Source organism: Perca flavescens, chromosome 16, assembly GCF_004354835.1.
Source record: "Perca flavescens isolate YP-PL-M2 chromosome 16, PFLA_1.0, whole genome shotgun sequence".
Classification (NCBI taxonomy): domain Eukaryota; kingdom Metazoa; phylum Chordata; class Actinopteri; order Perciformes; family Percidae; genus Perca; species Perca flavescens.
The window spans coordinates 20,501,028-20,520,711 of record NC_041346.1 but is presented as its reverse complement, the minus strand read 5'-3'; the positions used below and the strand labels follow the sequence as shown (position 1 = coordinate 20,520,711).

The window sequence follows — 19,684 nt, the reverse complement described above, 5'->3', positions numbered from 1 at the left end:
TCAGAGGAGATGCTCAGTTAAAAGGTTAATCTCTACGGATGACCGCCTTCAGCCAACACAGCGGCTGTGTTTGTCACTCTGTGAGTTCTGCTTCTCCTTTTGCTGCCTGTAATGGAAACCAGCAGGGGTCCAGCCCTGGCTCGGTAATAGCGGCAGTGTTTTTCTATCGCTGTCACCCCAGGCATGATGAACAGAAGCAGGAGCAGTCCAGGGGGTAGTAGGAGGGAAGGGGCAGCAGAACCTTGTACACATCCACCTTCACCACATCAAAGGGCTTCTGATTCAAATGAATTGCTTGCAGAATAAACCTGCATAGCCCATTGGGGTTTTAACCCCACATTGTTTGCTTTTGTGAGTCCTTTACCTTAAGCTCCAACTTTAAATTTGGGGGGAGGTTTACAGTCCTGTAATTTTCTGCAAATCAAATGACAGCTGGGTTGTTAAAAAAAAAAAAAAAAACATCCTTATGACAGCTAAAAGAACAAAAGCCTTAATGAAAATCTGTGAGAGTGGCCACTGACCAGACCGCACGGTTGGTTCGGAGCTCCTCCCACCTCCTTGTGCTGTCTCCACGCTGCTGCAGAGGACTCCTGCTCCGCCTCAGCACTCCACCTCTGCACAGAGCAGCAGCAGCAGCAGCAGCAGCAGCGGGAGCCGAAACCAGCCTGCAGCAGAAGCAAATTCCTGGGTCATTATCTGTCGCATGTGGAATACCTGGAGACAGACGGATATCGGCTTCTGCGGGAATTAGAAGAGCAGATACGACACAGTTGTGTTGTGGATTTTTTTGTCTGTTTATTTTTTTTTTTTTTTTGAGAGCTTTTGTGTTGCCAGGGAAGAGAAAGTCCGAACAGGTAAGCAGCCAGTCAATAAGCACTAGATAACCTTGGCTACTTTAGCATGGTTACATTGTAGCTATTCTTTTTTTCTCCTGTATACACCTATTTTGTTGGTACAGCGATAGCCTATATGTTGAGCTAAGTTGTTACATTTTCTAATTAAGTATTGTATTAATGCATAATAAAACAGCCATTTTTTTGCCAGTTCCCTCAGTGCAGGAGGACATAAAGGATTATTCTGCTACAATAATGTACCGTAAACCAAACTTGGCTACAAGTGTTTAGCCAAATATTCATTTATCAAATCCAAAAAAGGAGTCTTAAACCGAAACTCATCGGGTGTGTAACCTATGCCGAATGTGTGTTAACTAAACGTGCTACCAAAACATTGAAATCAGTGGTCTTAAGGTGGAAGTTTTTTGGTATTTGTCAAAAGTTTACAAGTTTTGGCGGAAATCCCTACCGAGTTTCGAGAAGAAAAAAAAAGGTTGTGCCCTCCCCATGAATGAATGGGCTGTGTGAGTGAGGCAGGCGTGACAAATGTTGCTCGTGAAAGCATTTGTATTCAAAGTGGGTGACTACGCGCTGATGTGACCTGGTTATCAGACCGTAATATGGACTATAGGTTGTCTAATTATTTTGATTATGAATGACTGGACTGTGTTATTGTATAGTAATTGTATTCATTGAAGTGTATTGGTATTTTTTGGCACGGCACAGCAATTCACTTAAAAACAGTCAGTAGGATAATGTAGTGAATTATGTCCTGCTGCTGGTGCTTGCTTGCTTGATGCTGCAGAATGATTCAGACAAAGTGTAGTTTTACTAGCTGTTGATTGTTGATAAGCCCTCTGACCTTTACCTTAATTACTCCTCTTACTCACCATATCTCTGGGCTATTTAAAATGTTGCCATTCAGTCTGACATTGCATCCTGACTGCTTTCCTCTGTGCATTACCTATTAGTTCAAAGCAAATACATGGTTCTTTGTTTTTAAAGGGAAACTGACATACACAGTTGGCTTTTAGACTAAGGATATGACGTTTAGAGTCCCTCACATAAGGGTAGTGGGTTTTAATTTATCAGCAAAATTGAGACATGTGTTTTTTGAGACATCTAGTGGCCAGGCGACAGTGTGTGATGTACAGAGGTCATAAGTACATGTGGCTTCAAGGCTCATAATGTCTTTATTAGGTGGCCCAAATGTATATATTCTACACCAGACCAAAATCGACCTCAAGTCATTTTTTCTTGCACTCGTCTTATTTGTCCAGCCCCCGACTTCTAACATGCTCATGAGATATTTTCCATAGTCTTTTTTTTATTGAAGGCAGGCCTTGAATTTTGTCAATTGGCTGGACTTCTTGCGGTTATGCCCTCTGTGTGTTTTTACAAGAGAAAGTGAGAAATATTGGACCTTGAGCTTGAGAAGGTGTGGGGAATGTAGACAGCGGGGTCTATCTCTGTTCAAACAAGCAGGCATGAACACGTAAACAAGAAGAGGTAGAATAACCTAAACTGAGGTGCAGTTTGAGATGTGTTTCTGTTTTCTCTGGAAATACAGAAAACTTTCAACATTTGAAATTCAAATTAAATTCCCACATGTCCACTTCTGTTGTTTTCTTTAATTCCCTGCAGGGATAGTGGAACAACATAGAGTCAATTGTCCCTGTCAGTTTGGTCTTAACTTACTGAACACCAGTGTTCCGTCTGTCTATGCATTGTTATTGCCTGATTGCCCCACAAAAACCCCTAAACAGCTTCTTGATTGGTAGTCATTCTGTTCTCTACAGCAGCAGGCCTAGCACCCTTATAATACGTCATCGCTTCATATGACTAATGCACAAGGCTAAAAGATGTTAGGCAAGGCTGTTTCCTCTGTTGTTGCAGGAACGGTTAAACAAATAGTGACCTAGTGGGTGCTTTCCTGCCATAAACTGAGTCAGACAGAACAAAGAAAAATTTAAACATGCATTATCTTTACCAACAGGAAACGCTTAATTCCTATAGTATTAGTAGATGGCAAGGTTTTTATACCGAAGTCATGAATTACAAGGAGTCTTAAGAAGTCCAAGCATTCTTTATTTTTTGTTCTAGTGGTTTTTGTCACTAAACAATTGTATAAATCAAGAATCACTGTGGCCAATACAACAGTCATATTTAGGCTAACTAAGTGCATACAATATATATATTTACCACTTTTCATTGTCCTTGGGGGAGTAAGTATACATCTTTCTTCCTCTTTTTTTTTTCTGGATAATGACTGTCGATGGTGGGCTAATGTTGATGTTTATCATTGCACCTCAGCACCTTGTTGAGAGGCAATTAAAGCTGTGTAGAGAACATAAAGGGACACCCAGATGCAAGGAAACATATGATCTCTCTGAAAATGTGTTGATCTTCTCACTGTCAGACCAGTTAAACAGAGCACAGAAGAGGGAGAGGAAGGAGGTGTGTGTGGGTCAGTTTGTTTGTGAGAGGAGGACACACATGTTGAGTGGGAGTGTGTGTGTGTGTGTGTGTGTGTGTGTGTGTGAAGGGGGATGGGATGTTGTCGTGGTTGTGATATTCACCCTGGTGAGATTTTAGACATTCCTGACATTCCGACCTCCCGGATGCTTGAGGCTCCTCCGTCTTCTTCTAGCATGTCGGGGGCTGCAGAGGACTCTGGAGGGCTTTTATGTCCCTCGGCTCACACCAGCAGGCCCTTTGGTTGAACAGAAACCACATACCCTCTAATTTAGGAGGCCATGGGAACAAGTAGCACAGCACACACCAAGTCTTCTTAAGTTACATCTGTGGATGACACTTAAATCCTCACGGAGGTCTACTATGAGCTTGGAAACACTTGTCAGTCTGGACTTCCTCGTCACTGTCTTCACAATTTCAAGTAGATGTCTGAACTTTTTTTAAACTTACTTTCTCTTTTTTGATTAACAAAATCATACAACTCAGGTGAAGAATAAACACAAGTAATTAGAGATGCAGCTATCTAACTTTTTCTCTCCGATTCTGATACCTCAACTCAGGGTATCTGTTCCGATCCGCTAAACATTTTACCGAAAATAACAAACAAATGTTATATCACATTGGCAAAGACACTGTATTTAATGTGGATCAGTCATATTATGGCCAAATCCAAATCTGCTTTATAAGGTGGTGTATCGAATTGGTGCGTCCCAAGACAAAAGGAGCAGTCTCTAACATTTTGATTTTCTGAAACTCTGTTAGTTGCGTGTGTGGAAAAGGAAATTATGTGATAAATTAGTGAAGAGAAGTGAAGATGGGTTTGTTGAAAATTAGTTTTTTGACAGTTCTTATGTAATACAAGCAGTTTCACTTAGTCCCATGTACATGTGGGATTCTACCTATGGGCAGAAAAGTGATTACATAGACATAATGACTTCATTCTTTTAATAATGTACCTCATTCTTCTCTCTCCTCTACATACTGCCTTCTGATCAACATCTTGTGACGTTGCAACCTTCTGTGGGTCAGCCATGATGGTTCATCCGGTATCTGCCACATCACTCAACAGCCACTAATGACCGAACCTTATTTAGCAAACCAAAGATGTCAGCGTGCAGTGACTTTGCAGAACACGTGTGGAAACCCGGCTCTTGTAAGAACTGCTTCCACCCGCTTAGTGCACACCACAAGACTGTCAGCGGCCTGGATGGTGTGCAAGCCGCTTGTTTGAAGAGCATCCTGGGAGGTGATGAAGAAACGGTAGTAACAGCGCCTTCACCTTACAGCAAGCCAACCATCGCAGTCAGACCCACTATGATGAGCCTTGATACCAATGAGTCGATGTCTGATGTCAACATGAACATAGAGCAGGTGATTCTCTTAAATTTATCTTTTCTGTAACTAACTTCAGACTTTATTACTGTTCAGAATGATGTATCTGTTCTTTAATGTGTGCCATTGTTTTTGTTTCAGGAGAACACAAAGAGCCCAGTTCAGCGTTTGGGCCTGAAGAAGCTCCTGGACCTGTCGTCCCTTTACATTGACAGTAACGGCTGCAACAAGGCCCACAGAGAGGCAGTTCTCCAGAGTCCTGAAACCAAGATGGACTACAACAACTGCTTCTCTCTGGCTTCCTTATCCCCCAACATCCTGCCTAAAGACTCCATGATCATCGGCAATATCTTTGTCACCCAGGAGGAGGGGAGAGGTTCTCAGAGTTTAAAGAAAAATGCCAGTGGAGACACCTGTAGACAACAGAATACAACTACCACTAAAACCAAGAGCACTTATAATGGAATTAGTGTGACTACCATGGCAAATTGCCAGGAGTTCCATCAGGCCTCTGTGGAGATACCTTTTTCTGTGGATATTGTCCCTTCCAGTCCTGCCAAAGTTCATAGCAATGGTATCAGCAGTGGGAGTCCTGCTACTGTTACAACTAAGACATCCAGCACTTCTACCACTTTTCCCACCACAGCCTTAAGTGTGGACACCATTAGCCACAATTCTGCACCATCGCTCCGCTCTCCTCCCGTACTGTCTGAACAGAATAGCCTATTGAACTCCTCTTGTTCTTATTATAGTAGTACAGATTCACTTCCTGAGGCAGAGGGGTCGGGAGAAAGACAAGTTAGGTCAGGGAGCCCCCAAAGCCCACCAGCCATGGGTAGCTCACAGTCATCTCCCAACTCTCCTAATGGACAGCCAGACTCTGAACCCATTTATGCAGAGAGCACCAAGAAAAAGCGCAGGCCGCAAGGAAATGGGTTGCAGTCCCATCTTATGTGCCCAAACCAGACTAAGAACTCATCCCAGGGCTCTGAGCTTTTAGGAGAGAGTCAACGGGCCACCATCACTGTAATGGCCGCTCACACAGAGGAGAACAGGACTTTCTTCCTGAGCAGTCCAGATTCAGCCATCAGCACCCAATGCCACTTCAGCCCCACAGCACGTGAAGACCCTAGCAGCCCAGCTTTCCGCTGGCCCAGCCCGAGCCACAGCTTACCCTCTTTGGTCACAGAAGCCAGCCTTACCCCCGCTCTTCACCCCAAGCCTCAGTCTAGCCCACCCATTCCCCCCAAAAGGACCACCCGTTCCCCCAAACTGGGCACATCTAGCCTCTCACCATCCATGTCTTCTCCGGTCCCTCTACCTGATCTCCCCAGACTGAGTACCTCCAGCCTCTCACCGTCCATTTCGTCTCCTGTCCCTCTCCCTGAACTCCCCATGCTTTTCCTCGTCTCTGCTAGAGAGGGCCACTTCAAGGTCCATGCAGAGAACCAAAGCTCAGCAGCATCCGAACGCTGGCACAAGCCCCCGCACCACAGTTCTGGCTGGAACTGTTGCATCGAGGAAGAAGAGGAAGAGGATGAGAGAGAGCGGAAAGAGGGGGAGAAGAAGAAGTTGGCCGCCAACCCGGGGACAACCTCTCGGGTGTCAGGCCTGGTCAATGGTGCCGCTGTCTGGAAGGAGGCCAGGGACTGGAAGGCCCACACCAGCCCCCCTTCGATGACAGAGCCAGGCACGGCCCCCCCGGCTGCCCCTAACAATGGTGCCTGTCAGGGGGAGACTGAGGGCACCGGTGCAGAGGAGGAGGGCAAGCATAACGGGAGCATGCCGTCCAAGCAACCGTTGCATGGCGGCTCATCAGAGCTGCTGGCAGCAGGGAAGGGAGCTGCCAACAATGAGCCCAATCCACCACCTCCCCCACCTAAGAAACTGCACAGGTAAGAATAAAAAATAACTTTTTGTTTACCATTTACACAATAACAATTATTAACCCTCAAATAGGACAGAACACTAGTACTGTATCTGGGTATCACTATATTTGATACATTTAAAAAATATATATTTTCATTATCGATTAACCTATTTCAGTTAATCATGTTGACAGAAGAAATGACAAAATGCCAATTAGATGTTAGCGGAGGTGTGAGACAATAACATTGCTTACTAAGATTGACCAATAGACACAAATCATCATCAAGGTATTCAGTTTACTATATGAAGCAATGAAAGTAAGCCGTTCTTGATAATTAGGAAGCTGTCACCACTAGATGACGAATATTTGCTCTAGATAAAGGACTTAGACGAGCTAATTATTAATCTCACCATCGTCATTCCGCTTCATAAATTAGTTCCAGATTCACTAACTATTTTTTATCCCATTTTTTTAAACTCTCTTTAGTGCAGCTTAAAAGACTCAGTGGTCACATCTGTTCACATGTAATTTCCAACAAATTACCTATTATACATTTCTCATAATAATCTTTATGTTAAGTATGGGTAAAGCAGAGTAAATGCACCAAGAAAGAGTTGGTCTTTTGTTTACAATAAGTGAGCTATGTAAAAGAAAAAGTCTAATAGAGATTTAATTTCACGCTAGTATACTAAACACTTGCTGTAAGTGTTGGTGCTACTTATGTAATATAAGTATATTGCCTGTAACTGCACATACATGCATCTTACGGCTGTGTGAATCTTACTGTGCCTTCTCCTTTCATAGCATCATTATTCAGCCTTGAATCAGCCTCCATTCTTGCAGCTTGTGATCATTCAAACTGTTCCGGCATATTCCTCAATGCAAGCCTTGTTTATTCATGCCAGTAATGTGACTTTTTCAATTCTAATTAACACACAAAATGGGTCTGTTAAATAGTTCCCTGCTGTGTCACATTGCTGTAAATTTGTTTTGGCTGCAGCACAATATACAGAACTGTTGAAAATAATAATAATAGGCCTTGTTCCATTGATATTGTCATACAGGGACAAATCTGTCATTAGCAGGTGTTCAGGTGCATCTTTGGGCAAAAGAATGTTCATATTTGAACTGTTGGCATCACTTACAGGATGTGCAGAAACATACATTTTCACCTTTATTCAAGACACACATTTTTGTGACCTACTCTGCTCAGGGCTTCTAGCCTACATAGCCATTTATTAGCAGTAACATCTGCAAACATGCTTTAACCTGAGTCTGCGTGAGGCTGAGAATACACTTTGCTGTCTGAGTCAGCTACACCAAAGAAGAAACAGAGAAGAAGCTTCGTGTTGCAGTTAGTAGAATATCAAATGATCTCCTCAAAATAAACTTTGCTTTGTCTGGGACGGTGTGATGAGGTCTAACACACAACTGTGACTTCCTCAAGACAAACAGATGTTCTGCCATCTTGAGCTATTACAATTTGTGTGTTTTGCTGTCAAAAACACAGATTGCTGATCACATTTCTAGGGCACTTATGTTTGTGGTAATTCTAGTAAGGACCCATCTCTCCTGTTATGACATTGCCGACATTCTGCACTGATAAAAATACACCTTGTTGTGACACATGTGGGAACACGCCTCGAGCCAGCCAGCGACAGTTGTGGCTTTCCAAGTTTAAAAGCGGGTTTCGTGTATTTAGTCAAGTCTCCCCGGTCACCAGGCAGTACTGGAAACTCAACGACAAAGTCCCGCAGGGAATCATATTCCATATCTTGTCTGCAAAGCAATCAAAACTTCATGGAAAGGTTTATTATTGACAGAAAATGGAATCTTGTGTGTAGCATGAATCAAAAACATTCACAATGCAAAGACTCACGTGTACATGCACCCTGTGAGGCATTATTTTGATGTGCTGAATCATTTAAAAGCCACAGATGGTATGAAAAAATCTGCCTCCCAGAGCCTTTGATCACATGGAAAACACCAATGTTTCCCTCTTATTTTCCTCCTAACAGGTCAACCTACATATCATGTAGTGGGTCAGCCTAAATGGTGTGTTTGTGCATGTGTCTATGTCATGCATGAGTGTGTGCATAAGTACTCTTTAATGGGAAGGCGTGTCCACTGGTCAGTGAAGTTTGCCAAAGGGAGGGGCTTTAGTGAACAGATTTTTGCCCCCGGCAACTCCCAAACTGTCCCAGTCTTGGTTTATATCTATGGTCGGTTGCCACCAATAGAAGTAGATTTTATAGATCAGCCATGTGGATTCAAGTCCACTGAGTTTGACTTGGGTTTGAATTGCCTTTTGCTCTCTAAACTATCATTCCAAGGCATGCTGCCCCTCCCTCCACAGAGCCACCCTGATCCCTTCAGTGCAGCAGAATAGATAGCATCTTGTTGCTGTCTGAAGTAAACTACTAGCTCAATGAGTGAATGCTATAAATGAGATATGGGTGCTTAAAATTTTGCGCATCTAATGGTTACTGTTGCTTTTCCTGCTGAGAGGGACTTAAATACACATATGACACGTATGGAGCCAGGGTTGTGTTACTACACATGGTGGGGCTTTAGAGAGCCACCAGTCTGATCCAGGGGCATTTTGTACCCGCCAGCCCGACAAGGACCTTTGCCTGTCCAGCATGAGGTAGGCACCTGATAGCATCTTATTCTCATATATGCCCCTTAGTAAGCATTGGCGTCACAAGTCTATCATTAGACTTGTGAAGCAAAGTGGTGATGTTCTTGTTCGTGCAGGAAAATGGTCGCATTTTGAGAGCATTTCAAAAGGAAACCACAGAGCATATTTTCACACCTCTATCAGGAGCTCGGTAAAACTGAAGAAATTGGGTTTTTTTTAACGGCACAGTGGCAGATGTGGTCAACTTTTTGCTCATTCTTTATTTCCCCCCTCTTTCACACCCTGTCTGTTGCTCTTCTTCTAATCTCTTCTAATCATTTCCTAGATTATCTTTAATTCTTTTATATGAGCCCATCTTGTTGGTAAGATTAAAATACGGGTAAGATGAAGAGGATGAGAAGTGAAATTGATTCAGTGTTACTTTATGTGATGTGGGGAAAATCAATAAAAGTGGCTTGTACTGAATAAGGAAAGACATCATGAGGAAAATTGAATTCAGTTAAAATTCATTATTCATTTTGATACTGTCTCTGTCAGGTTGTAGACAACAAGTGATTATAGCGCTAGACAATTAGCTAGTCATCAGAATATTATTGCCAACATGATTCCTTGTATAAAATTACAATAAACAGAATATATATGGGTTTTACATCGTTCAGTCAAAAACTGATGTGAAGACTATTTTCTGACATTTTATAGACCAAACAATTAATCGGTGAATCAAGATATTAATCCTCAGATTAATTCCTATGCAAAATAATTGTTAGTTTAAGCTCCTAAATGCTTATATATGTGTAGGGATGGGTATCGTTAAGATTTTAACGGTATTACTACTCTTATCGATACTGCTTATTGATACGGTACTTTTTTTAAGGGAACAGAACTGATGCTGCTTTATTTTCTCATTTGTAGTGTACGTATATCAATTAACATTCTTGAGTATCAAACTACAAAAGCATTGTTTTGAGCAGATTATAGAAATTCTCGTGTTTCTGCCCTTGCAAAATACTTGTTGCACTTGTGGCAACAAGGATTATTTGTGAGCATCAATTATAGTAAAGTGTAACCACACTTTTCAATGTTAAGTTCTCTCCGCCATCGCTAAAACAGGTTTTCGTGTGTGAATGAGGGCTCAGTGAGGGCTCAGCTGCCCCCGCCCCTCACACATGGTGCCCCTCACACATGGGTTCAGAGAGAGAGAGAGAGAGAGAGAGAGAGAGAGAGAGAGAGAGAGAGAGAGAGAGAGAGAGAGAGAGAGAGAGAGAGAGAGATCTTTCTTTTGGATTGGGAATAGCAAAAATGCATCATAGACGAACGTCGTAAATTGAAAAGAAATTGGAGTTGTGATGAAATTATTATTGCTTTTATGTAGCAACAAATAGGCTTCTTTTTTTCCCCTCCAGTACCTATAGCAAAACCGATAATGTCGGAGCTAAACGATGCTCCGGTCTTTCATAATTTACCCCCGGGCCCATTTAATACTGGGCTTCGGTACCCATCCCTACATATGTGTATTTATTTATAGTTAAGGTCTTTTTTGCATGCCCTTGTTCAGAAGGCTCATTAAGCCATGCACATCCTCCCGCAGGACATAAGCAATGACATTCTTTCACCAAGGAAAATCTCATGTTTTGGATACAAAACTGAGAGATCTAGAGTGTGACATCATGCACAGGCGCACACATGCACATAGACTATTCCTGTGCCCATTATCATTTCTACGCTGCCTCAGCATTTCTACTGCCTTTTATCACCGTTCTTTTGTTTGTAAAACGATAGCGGATCCTTTAGCTAACTGCCCACAGAGAATACCTAACCCTTTGTCTCTCCCCTGCGCTCCTCTCCTTTTCTCCTCCTCATCTGTTTGTTCTGCTGATTTACGGTGGAATTGAAGTCGGGGCCAGCAGATAAATGGATAGAGGAGTAATTTTGTGATGGAAGAGAGGAAAGAGAGATGAAGGGATGCTTCCCTGAGACATTGGCGGGTATAATGAGACAAGTGAATGGTTGTCACTCAGCTTAATTGGTCACCTTGATTAGGAAGTCTGCTCATGCACAGTTTTCATTGGTATTATAAGTGACCATCATGGTAGTCTACTAAATAATAGGGCTGCAGCTTTTGATTGTATTAGTAATCGAGTATTCTACTGATTATTTCATTGATTATTTGAGTAATTTGATAAGAAATACTTTTGCTTTACAGTAAACAGCAATAGCAAATATACAAAAGAGAGGTCTCCTTTTTTTTAGACAAAGCAACATTTTTATTGCCTAAATTGCATACAATAACAGGGATAGATGCTAATATTTTTAAGCACGGGCCACAAAAGTACATTTTTGTTGGCCCAAATGTAAATCTTTTTCGCCCCTTCTCCTTCTTGCCTCTGGCTCTTTGCACTGGATATGCAAAAGAGCTGTTCACTAAGCCCAGGTAAATGAGAATGTACAAATCTTACAGCAGGGCTATTCAACTACACTGTTCACATTTTAAGAAGGCTAATACTGAGTGAGGAGAAAGAATAAAGAATGCAGACATCACCGGCACGGTCTGGTGTCATCATTCACGTGCATATTAAGTAGCCATGAGCATTAATGTTTTCCTCCGTGGGTGCTCACACGCGCACACCCTTTGAAAAAAAAAAAAAAAAAAAAAAGTAGTCAAAAAATGTTTGCATTTCAGAACCTTAGGAAATGGACAGCGGCCAACACGAACACACACCATAATAAAGCCGTAAAGTAGGCTATCTTTCAACTCAGGACATCGCCACTTCTCATAAATACAGACAGGATTGGAGATGAGAAGTTTAATTGACACGTAACCGCGATCAGCTTTGTGGGAAATTAAGAATCAATGCCACCGACATAACCAATCACACTATGACATACGCTCCACTTAGCACCAACAACTGCAATGTTTAATTTTAAATGAAAGTAAAAATGAACTGGCAGTCTGGTACACACGTGGGTGCTCAGTATTGAGCACCCACGGCCATGAGGCCATGAGGTTAACCGTTCCGGGGGGTTGGGGGGCTGGTTTGTCTCCAGCAGCAGCTAAGTTTACAGACATTTGTTAGAAAACAGTTAGATTACAAACCGGAAGCTTTCGTTTTATCTCGTTCGTAAAACATGGCTATTTACAGAGTAGCATGCTGTAGGCTAGTTGTGTAAAACAGCGCAGTGGACAAGAGCAGCAGATGTTAGTTAGCCCACCTTGTGTCGGGTTTCGTTCCATGGAATGGATGAGTAGACTGGATGTTTTCTACAGAGATGATGTAGCATTGACGCCCAGCTTTTTCAAAATAGTTTTGTGCTATTCTATGCCTTTATTTATAGTCTGTAGTAGAGAGATAACAGGAAACAAGGGGAGAGATGGCAAATGACATGCAACAAAGGTCCCCAGCTGTGTCCTGCTGCCACAGCTTTACCTTGTCTGGTATGACCCATAGGTAATGGTGGCTAATGTTATGAAACTGCAGATAGATATTGCTGCGTAACTGACATTAATGGAGTTAGTTTGCTGACTTTATTACCCCTCACTTCTTTTGCTCTGTTACGTTTCATGCTCTAGCATGACAGGATAGGATTTCAAGGAGAAGTAAAAACACCCAGGTTACCTTTGAAGAGTTTTCTTTAAAAAAGATCAAAATCGATGCAGCATAACTTGATGCTTTTTTTTTTTATTGCACACATTCTTATTCCCTGTTAAAACCTGGCGCCTAGATTACCGACAATGAAACTCGACCACTGACAATTTGGTCGGAGATTCAGATGTGCGATGCTAGTAGTGGCTAATGTAGCTCGCCTCAAGCAGAGATGAGGAGTGTAAACTCCACACCCCCAGATTCTTTTCATTTTCAAACTTGCAGTCTTCAGACCACTTGAGACAATTTATCAGACTTTGAGTCACAAAAAGCTTTATACGACTTCTTTCATAAATGCAGCAATACTACCAAAGACCTGTAAACAGACTTTGAATCTTGGTTCAGTGTTCAGCAAAGGTTACATAGTTTCACTGTAAGGCCCAGATATGACAAGTGATTTAGTACCTGAGGCAGTTCACTGTTGTCAAGAAGGGGAGTCAATACCAGAAACAAGTAAAACTGCCCTATCTGATAGACTCATAACGTGCCCTTAGATTACATTTTTAGTTTTTATTGAGGTTTGTTTGTTGCAGTTATAAATCAACGCAGAATCAAAAAGTGAGCGGCTTGAACAAGGAAGTGAAACTACTCTTGACGATACTTGTTGGTAATTTTAAATGAAACAGTGTGCTCTGTTACTTGCACTCGTTAGACATATTGCATGAAGAAAACATTGAGGGGAAGTGGGGTGGTTCCACATTTATGAAAAAATATTCTATTTCAACAAAAAACCTACAGACTAACCAGCGGATGCTACACTTTACTTGGCTGATGTTTGGCAATGTCAGCAATGCAGACAGAAAGAATATACACAAAATATGATTTGAATGCACGTTTGTTTTCATCTTTTTGTCCTAACATATTCACTCTGTTGTTTTTTTTCCATTACAGAGGGTGCAGTAAGATGAGTGGCAGCAACATGGAGCTGGACCGCTGCAGCCAACAAGGTTCAGTAGAAAGCCCTACTTCATCTCTACGGGGCCTGGGAAGTTCCAGCCTACCCCTGGCCTCCACTGACAACCTGACTGCTGACACTGGTAAGTACCACTCATTCTCGTATTATTATATTTTTGTGCAGGTCCATTTGCTACAGTAGAAACGTGCACAGGGAGTCCAAGGATCATATCTGTCTGATAGAGTAGCTAATAAAGCAAAGAATGTGTAGTTTATTAAGCAAGTCAGGTGCTTTTACAGACGTGTGCTTTAGTTGTCTTGCTGTTCAGACACTGTTCACCATGTTCAACTAGGAAGATTCACTTTGTCCAGAGTGTAACTGTGCAACAACAGTGAAAAGAGGAAAGGGAGCGCTGCAGTCCGTCAGCTTATCTCTTCTCTTCCTCTTTTGTGAAGGGAACATTCACACTTTGTATTGACTGGGTGTTCATTTTCATAACGTGAGTTTAAGATTTCTACAATCATCAAACCTGAGACGTGTCTCAGAATGAGTGGCATAAATCCTTGGTTTAGAAGTTATTGTCATCCTTCATATATCCTCTGTGGCGCAGACGCTTGTAATTGCTGTAACTTCCTGGGCAATGTTGTTTGAAGAGATAATTATGGACTCTGATAACGAGGGAAAAAGGGCTTGGCTACATCCTATAGAGTACTTTTTTCCCCCTTTACAGTCTTCCCCCTCTGTGAAAGCAGTTATTGAAGACTGCACCACACAATTATCTCAGTATCTGTCTCCTCTAGTGTAATGTCAAGTTCCAACTTTAAGTCTTTAATTGAAAAATGGATCATAATTGGATGGATATTTTAAATGTCAGCTTGAACCCTGGATTGTGGAAATTTCCAGCTCTTTTGAGGAAACGAGGTATGTGTTTGTGCTAAGGCTGAGCAGGAGGCAGTGACAGAAGGGGTGTAGTAAATAAATCAAGTTCACAGCTGTCACCCAGGAATATGTGAGTCTGTGAGTACAGTGAGGTTACGGGAAATTAACTCACAAGGACATTGAAAAGCAAAGGATGTACTGTGTGAATCCAGTGAAGAGAAAAAGCCTCCAATGGTTGTTGGTCTCTATTTGTATCTGTGTGCCTATTTTCCAAGTTGATGGAAATGACGCTTAATTCTGTGTAAGAAATAGTTTGAGAATTGCTTATTTGTTTTAGATGAAAATACCAATGCCGCTCTCACATCTGTCCGTTCAATATGAAGCCACGGCCGCTTAGCTTAGTTTAGCATAAAGACTGGGAAGAGGGGGAAACATTAAAGGCCGTTTTACAGTTGTGCGGAGGCTCCACGCAGAGCTCTCGCCGTAGCCTATGTGTGGCCTGATGTTTATACTTGTGCGCTGGTGTGTGCATCGAGCCGCATGTGTGGGGAGTGTGTGGTAGAGGGAGAAGTGAGAGAGTGCCGGCGATTAGCTTCGGAGCGAGTACCGACTGTAGAGTCATAGTGAGAGAAACAAAGTGTCTCCCCTGTGTTTTCTGACCACGGTGGGAAATCTGGAGCAGGAAAAGTTAACCCTCTCCTTGATTTCATGTTGTTTATGGAGAAGGAGAACCAGGAAATGAGTCGGGGGAAATGCAACGCTACCAAGCCACGGCCCGAGCGACGTGCGTCGCCGCGACGTGTAGTTAAATTTTTTCAGAGGTGCACATCAGGCTACGGCGTAGGGTCCGGCGTAGACGTAGATGGGTCTGCGTCTACCCTGCGCTGTCCATCCTACGCACAACTATAAAAAGGCCTTTAAGCCTGGCTCTGTCCGAAGGTGTCAAAATCTAATTATACCTGGTTTAAGAGTAAGCGAATAATTTTCCAAATTGTTGAACTATTCCGATTCCTTAGGCTGACATGCTTACTATAATAATTTTTTATTTCTTTTATCTTCTTAGGTTCTCGGGATCCACGGATGTCTTGTTCCTCTCCCTTTTCCAGAAGTCCAGTGGCCTCAGTTCCAGGCTCTCCTCACCCGCCCTCCTTTAACAGCTTCAGTAACCAGCCACCTCCACTCCCAGAGAAAAAAAATGGTCAACCGCACTGTGTCAGCTCCGGATAGCGCAAACGGAAGACCTTTTGTCCGGGCCTACCCACGCCTCCCATTCACTGGCTCGGAGAGCAACGTGTGTCGACCTGCTGATGTTAGCTCCCGGTCCAGTTTACCGTCCAGCCCTGTTGACCCACGACCCATTTTCTCTTCCAATGAGTCTCTGGAGCGTTGCCATGCCCCGCAAAGCCGACCCTCCAGGTCCAGGACACTGGATGAGCCACAGAAGACTCTCGGGCGTCTGGGTGTCCACTGCCGAAGCAGCGTCACCTGCTCCTCTTCCCCCCAACTCAGCGTGCCCTTCTCAGCCTCAGAACCAGGTTCTGCACCAAATATGGGCTCCAACCTGCAGCTCCAGACCCTTCTGAGTAACATAGACAGTAGGGAGGGGGTGTATTCCAAACTGGGAGGTCTGTACGCAGAGTCTCTGCGGCGCTTGGCTCTCAAATGTGAGGATCACTTCACTCGCTCCCAGAGGAACCCACTACGGTTTGAGGAGAGCAACTGGTCTCTGTTCAGGCTCACCTCCAACAAGCCAAGCTGCAACTCAGGGGACGCTGTGTACTACTCTGCTGCCTGCGCCTCAGACCCCAGCAACTCCTACGCTGTAAAGGTAATCCCTAAATACTAGGCCTAATATTTTATATAGTGACTTTGTCAAATATGTGCTTGGAATAACCATGTTCACTTCCAGAATGTCTTAAAGTTATGATCCGTAATAGTTCAGTACCGATTCATTTGGTAATACCTGTGGCTGCTGGTGGTAACAGTAAAGTACAGTGTTTACTGCAGGTCACAGACTTCTGAGGGCAGCAAACATGACCAGCTACTTTGTCAGAAATACAACAAAAGCGCAGCTGGTCAGTCTATTTACAGCGTCGCCAAATAAACAATTTTGCTTGAATTAGGAAATTAGTCAATAATAAGCCCTTTTCCATCATTTACAAACAACAGCAGGGCACACACACTTGCTGATCCACCATCAAAAAATGCCAAAAATGACCATGTTACTAGAGATGCACCGATAGACCGGCCGGTGACCGGAATTGGCTGGTTTTCACGTGCTCTGCCATGACCGGCGACCGGCAGGTCAGTCTGATATATGCTGATTTGATGCCGGTCAACGCTACAATTAACTGACAACATATGTTATACGAGTTACAGTTCTCAAGGACGCACGCACACACGGACGCGACAGCGACAGTTGTAATCGGTGCATCTCTACATGTTACGCAATGATTGCGATGACAAATACACTGCGTTTCTTGTTTCACAATAAAAGCCACCATACCATTTGGACACTTTTTAATGTGAAACAGCAACAACAACAACTAACAAGGAAAACTAACTTATAGAGATTATTATTGCAGAAGAATGCCCAACATAAATATGATCAAAAACAGGATTTGAGGGAAATCTTAGGGATTATAACTTTAATGCTCAAGAGTAAGAAAATTATGTCCATATTTTTGCAACATCATTATTCACCTGATGCAGTTTAAATGTTTAATTGATTTTTACAGGGATTGAAAAGTATTTGCTGATATATGAACATTATCATTATTTTATGGATGGCCTGAAATACAGAAGACAATATGTGTAGTATTGTACACAAGTGTTGGTTCTGTGTTTGGCTGTTGGTTGTGTTTTCGTAATGTACAGATTGTGTTTATTCTCTCCACTCAAGAGTTTGTCGTCAAGAGAGCAACTTGCAGCCCACTCAAGCTCATCTTTACTGTTTTTTTAAGGAATAATTTGCACAGTGGGTGTTGTAAATTGATCCTTTAAGCAGGGATTTGACAGTGTGAGGATAGAAGGAGGAGATTAAAATCGGGCAGTGGTCTTGTTTGTTCTTAGGCTACAGATGGGATGGCCCCACTACAGCACAACCCTTCGGGGCATGTAGCGTAAACAACCAGGAAGAAGGGTGTGGATTCAGTCTTACTAACCTTTGTCCCAAAGTCATTAGTGTTGAACAAAGCAGCATCTGTTTGTACAGTATGTGTTGTGCCACAGCATGGGTGCCCACAGCCTTGCTTAATATCTCTAGGCCCAAGTAATCTTTCCATTCCAGGCAGGATTTACAGACAGACACACGCAAGCAACACACACACACACACACACACACACACACACACACACACACACACACACACACACACAAAAACCAGGGCCATTTAGCACAAGTATGAATGATCATATTATAATCTAAAATTAGCATTGATTAGGGTTATACAGTATGTGTTTAACATTATTGATGGTTATTCAGACCAGTGTATTGCTGACTGAAAGTTGAACCCCATGAATGTGGATTTTAGTCCAGCTGATCACTAAGAAGAGATTATATTTATAAATCTGACCCCAACACAAAATGAGATTTGTAACATTTGTACATTTGTTCCAGAATTCAGATTGTATTGATAGTGTGTGAATTATTAATTGAAGAAGTGTACATTTTCCCACATCTTGCAAGGGAATGACAGGAACGGAGGGGCTGTAGTAGTTAACTTAAAGACTTTAGTTTTGTAAAGCATTTTTTGCATCAAGGACATTGATTTCACTTGAATGAGAGCAGGAACTGAATTGGCGTTGACCTTGGAACCTCACTAACAATAGTTCCATTCTTATGTTTCTTGGCTCCACTCCCTTACCGTCTCTGCGTGGGGAATTCTTCTCTCCCCCCTCGGGCCCATTCTTCTCCTTTGCTTCATCCTTTCCTCCCACTGATCTTTGTGTTTATACCTCTCCAGATCTGCAAGAGTCCGTCCATGGACGCCAAACAGGGCCATCTCTACGGTCTGTCAGTGCAGCAGAGCATGCCTCCCCACTTCAACCTCCAGCAGGACTGTGGCCACTTTCTCGCTTGTGTCCCCCAGAGCATGTTGCCTTCTGACGAAGTCTCTCTGCCCACCACACCTCCTTCATCGCTGCCTCAGCCCTCCATGTCTGCGCCTGGCCAACAGGTAGAACGAGAGCGAGTGGTGGTCATCACCTCTGAGATCCCTCGGCAGACGGCAGCTGACTTTGTCAGGGAGTGGGCGGCGTTCCATAAAAGTCAGCCCGAAGTCTATGAGCGGCGTGTATGCTTCCTCCTCCTGCAGCTCTGCCATGGTCTGGAGCACTTGAAGGAGCACGGGGTCACGCACCGCGACCTCTGCCTCGAAAACCTGTTGTTGGTGCCTAATCTCCGCAGGCCCTCCCAGTTCCCCCAACAAACCACCACTGATAACGGCCCCAGTTACGGCTCAAGTGGTGTAGACAGTCAGCGTCACCTTCCCCGGCTCCTCATCAGCAACTTTGCTAAGGCTAAGCGTCGCTCCTCCGAGGATGCTGCCTCAACCAGTGTGGACCCTCGCATCAAACGTGACCACGCCAGATTGGCGCCTGAGATCGTCTCAGCGGCCCAGTACCGTAAATTTGACGAGTTCCAGACAGGCATCTTGATCTACGAGCTCCTCCACCAAGCCAACCCATTTGAGGTGAGTCCAGCTCTGAAGGAACAAGACTACCGCTGTGAGGAGTTGCCTCCAATCCCCTCTGTCTCCCTTTACTCCACCGGCCTCCAGAGGCTGGCCCAGCTCTTGCTCCAACCTGACCCCATCAAACGCATCCATATCCAGGAGGCCAAGCGCATACTGCAGAGCCTTCTCTGGGGCCCCAGGAAGGACCTGATGGAGCAGCAGCGGGAGAAACACGGACAGGGAGTCGGCTTTGTCGACGGATCCCGACATGAGGGCCTCCTGAACTGGCTGGACGTGAAACGGGCCCTGCTGATGATGAAATTCGCAGAGCGTTCACTGGAGCCCGAGAGGAACGCCGAGCTGGAGGACTGGTTGTGCTGTCAGTACTTTTCCTCGGCTCACCCTCTGTCTCTCTGCCATACTGCTGAACTGCTCTACTCGC

The 19,684-nt window shown here is 43.6% G+C and overlaps 1 protein-coding gene across 1 annotated transcript; it reads left to right on the top strand.

The window, feature by feature from the left end:
• Window positions 1–599: 599 nt before the first annotated feature.
• Window positions 600–15,893, top strand: prag1 (PEAK1 related, kinase-activating pseudokinase 1). Its single transcript, XM_028602272.1, has 5 exons — window positions 600–854; window positions 4,338–4,679; window positions 4,782–6,535; window positions 13,684–13,829; window positions 15,630–15,893. The coding sequence occupies exons 2-5, from the start codon at window positions 4,413–4,415 to the stop codon at window positions 15,791–15,793; spliced, it is 2,331 nt and encodes a 776-aa protein (XP_028458073.1). The 5' UTR covers window positions 600–854; window positions 4,338–4,412; the 3' UTR covers window positions 15,794–15,893.
• The last annotated feature ends 3,791 nt before the right edge of the window (window positions 15,894–19,684 follow it).

Bases quoted from the DNA above. Each gene is read 5' to 3' on its own strand.
- prag1 (XM_028602272.1), top strand. From the start codon at position 4,413: ATGTCAGCGTGCAGTGACTTTGCAGAACACGTGTGGAAACCCGGCTCT. The intron at 4,680-4,781 runs GTGATTCTCTTA...TTTTTGTTTCAG, and splicing joins TCAACATGAACATAGAGCAG to GAGAACACAAAGAGCCCAGT. The intron at 6,536-13,683 runs GTAAGAATAAAA...TTTCCATTACAG, and splicing joins CCACCTAAGAAACTGCACAG to AGGGTGCAGTAAGATGAGTG.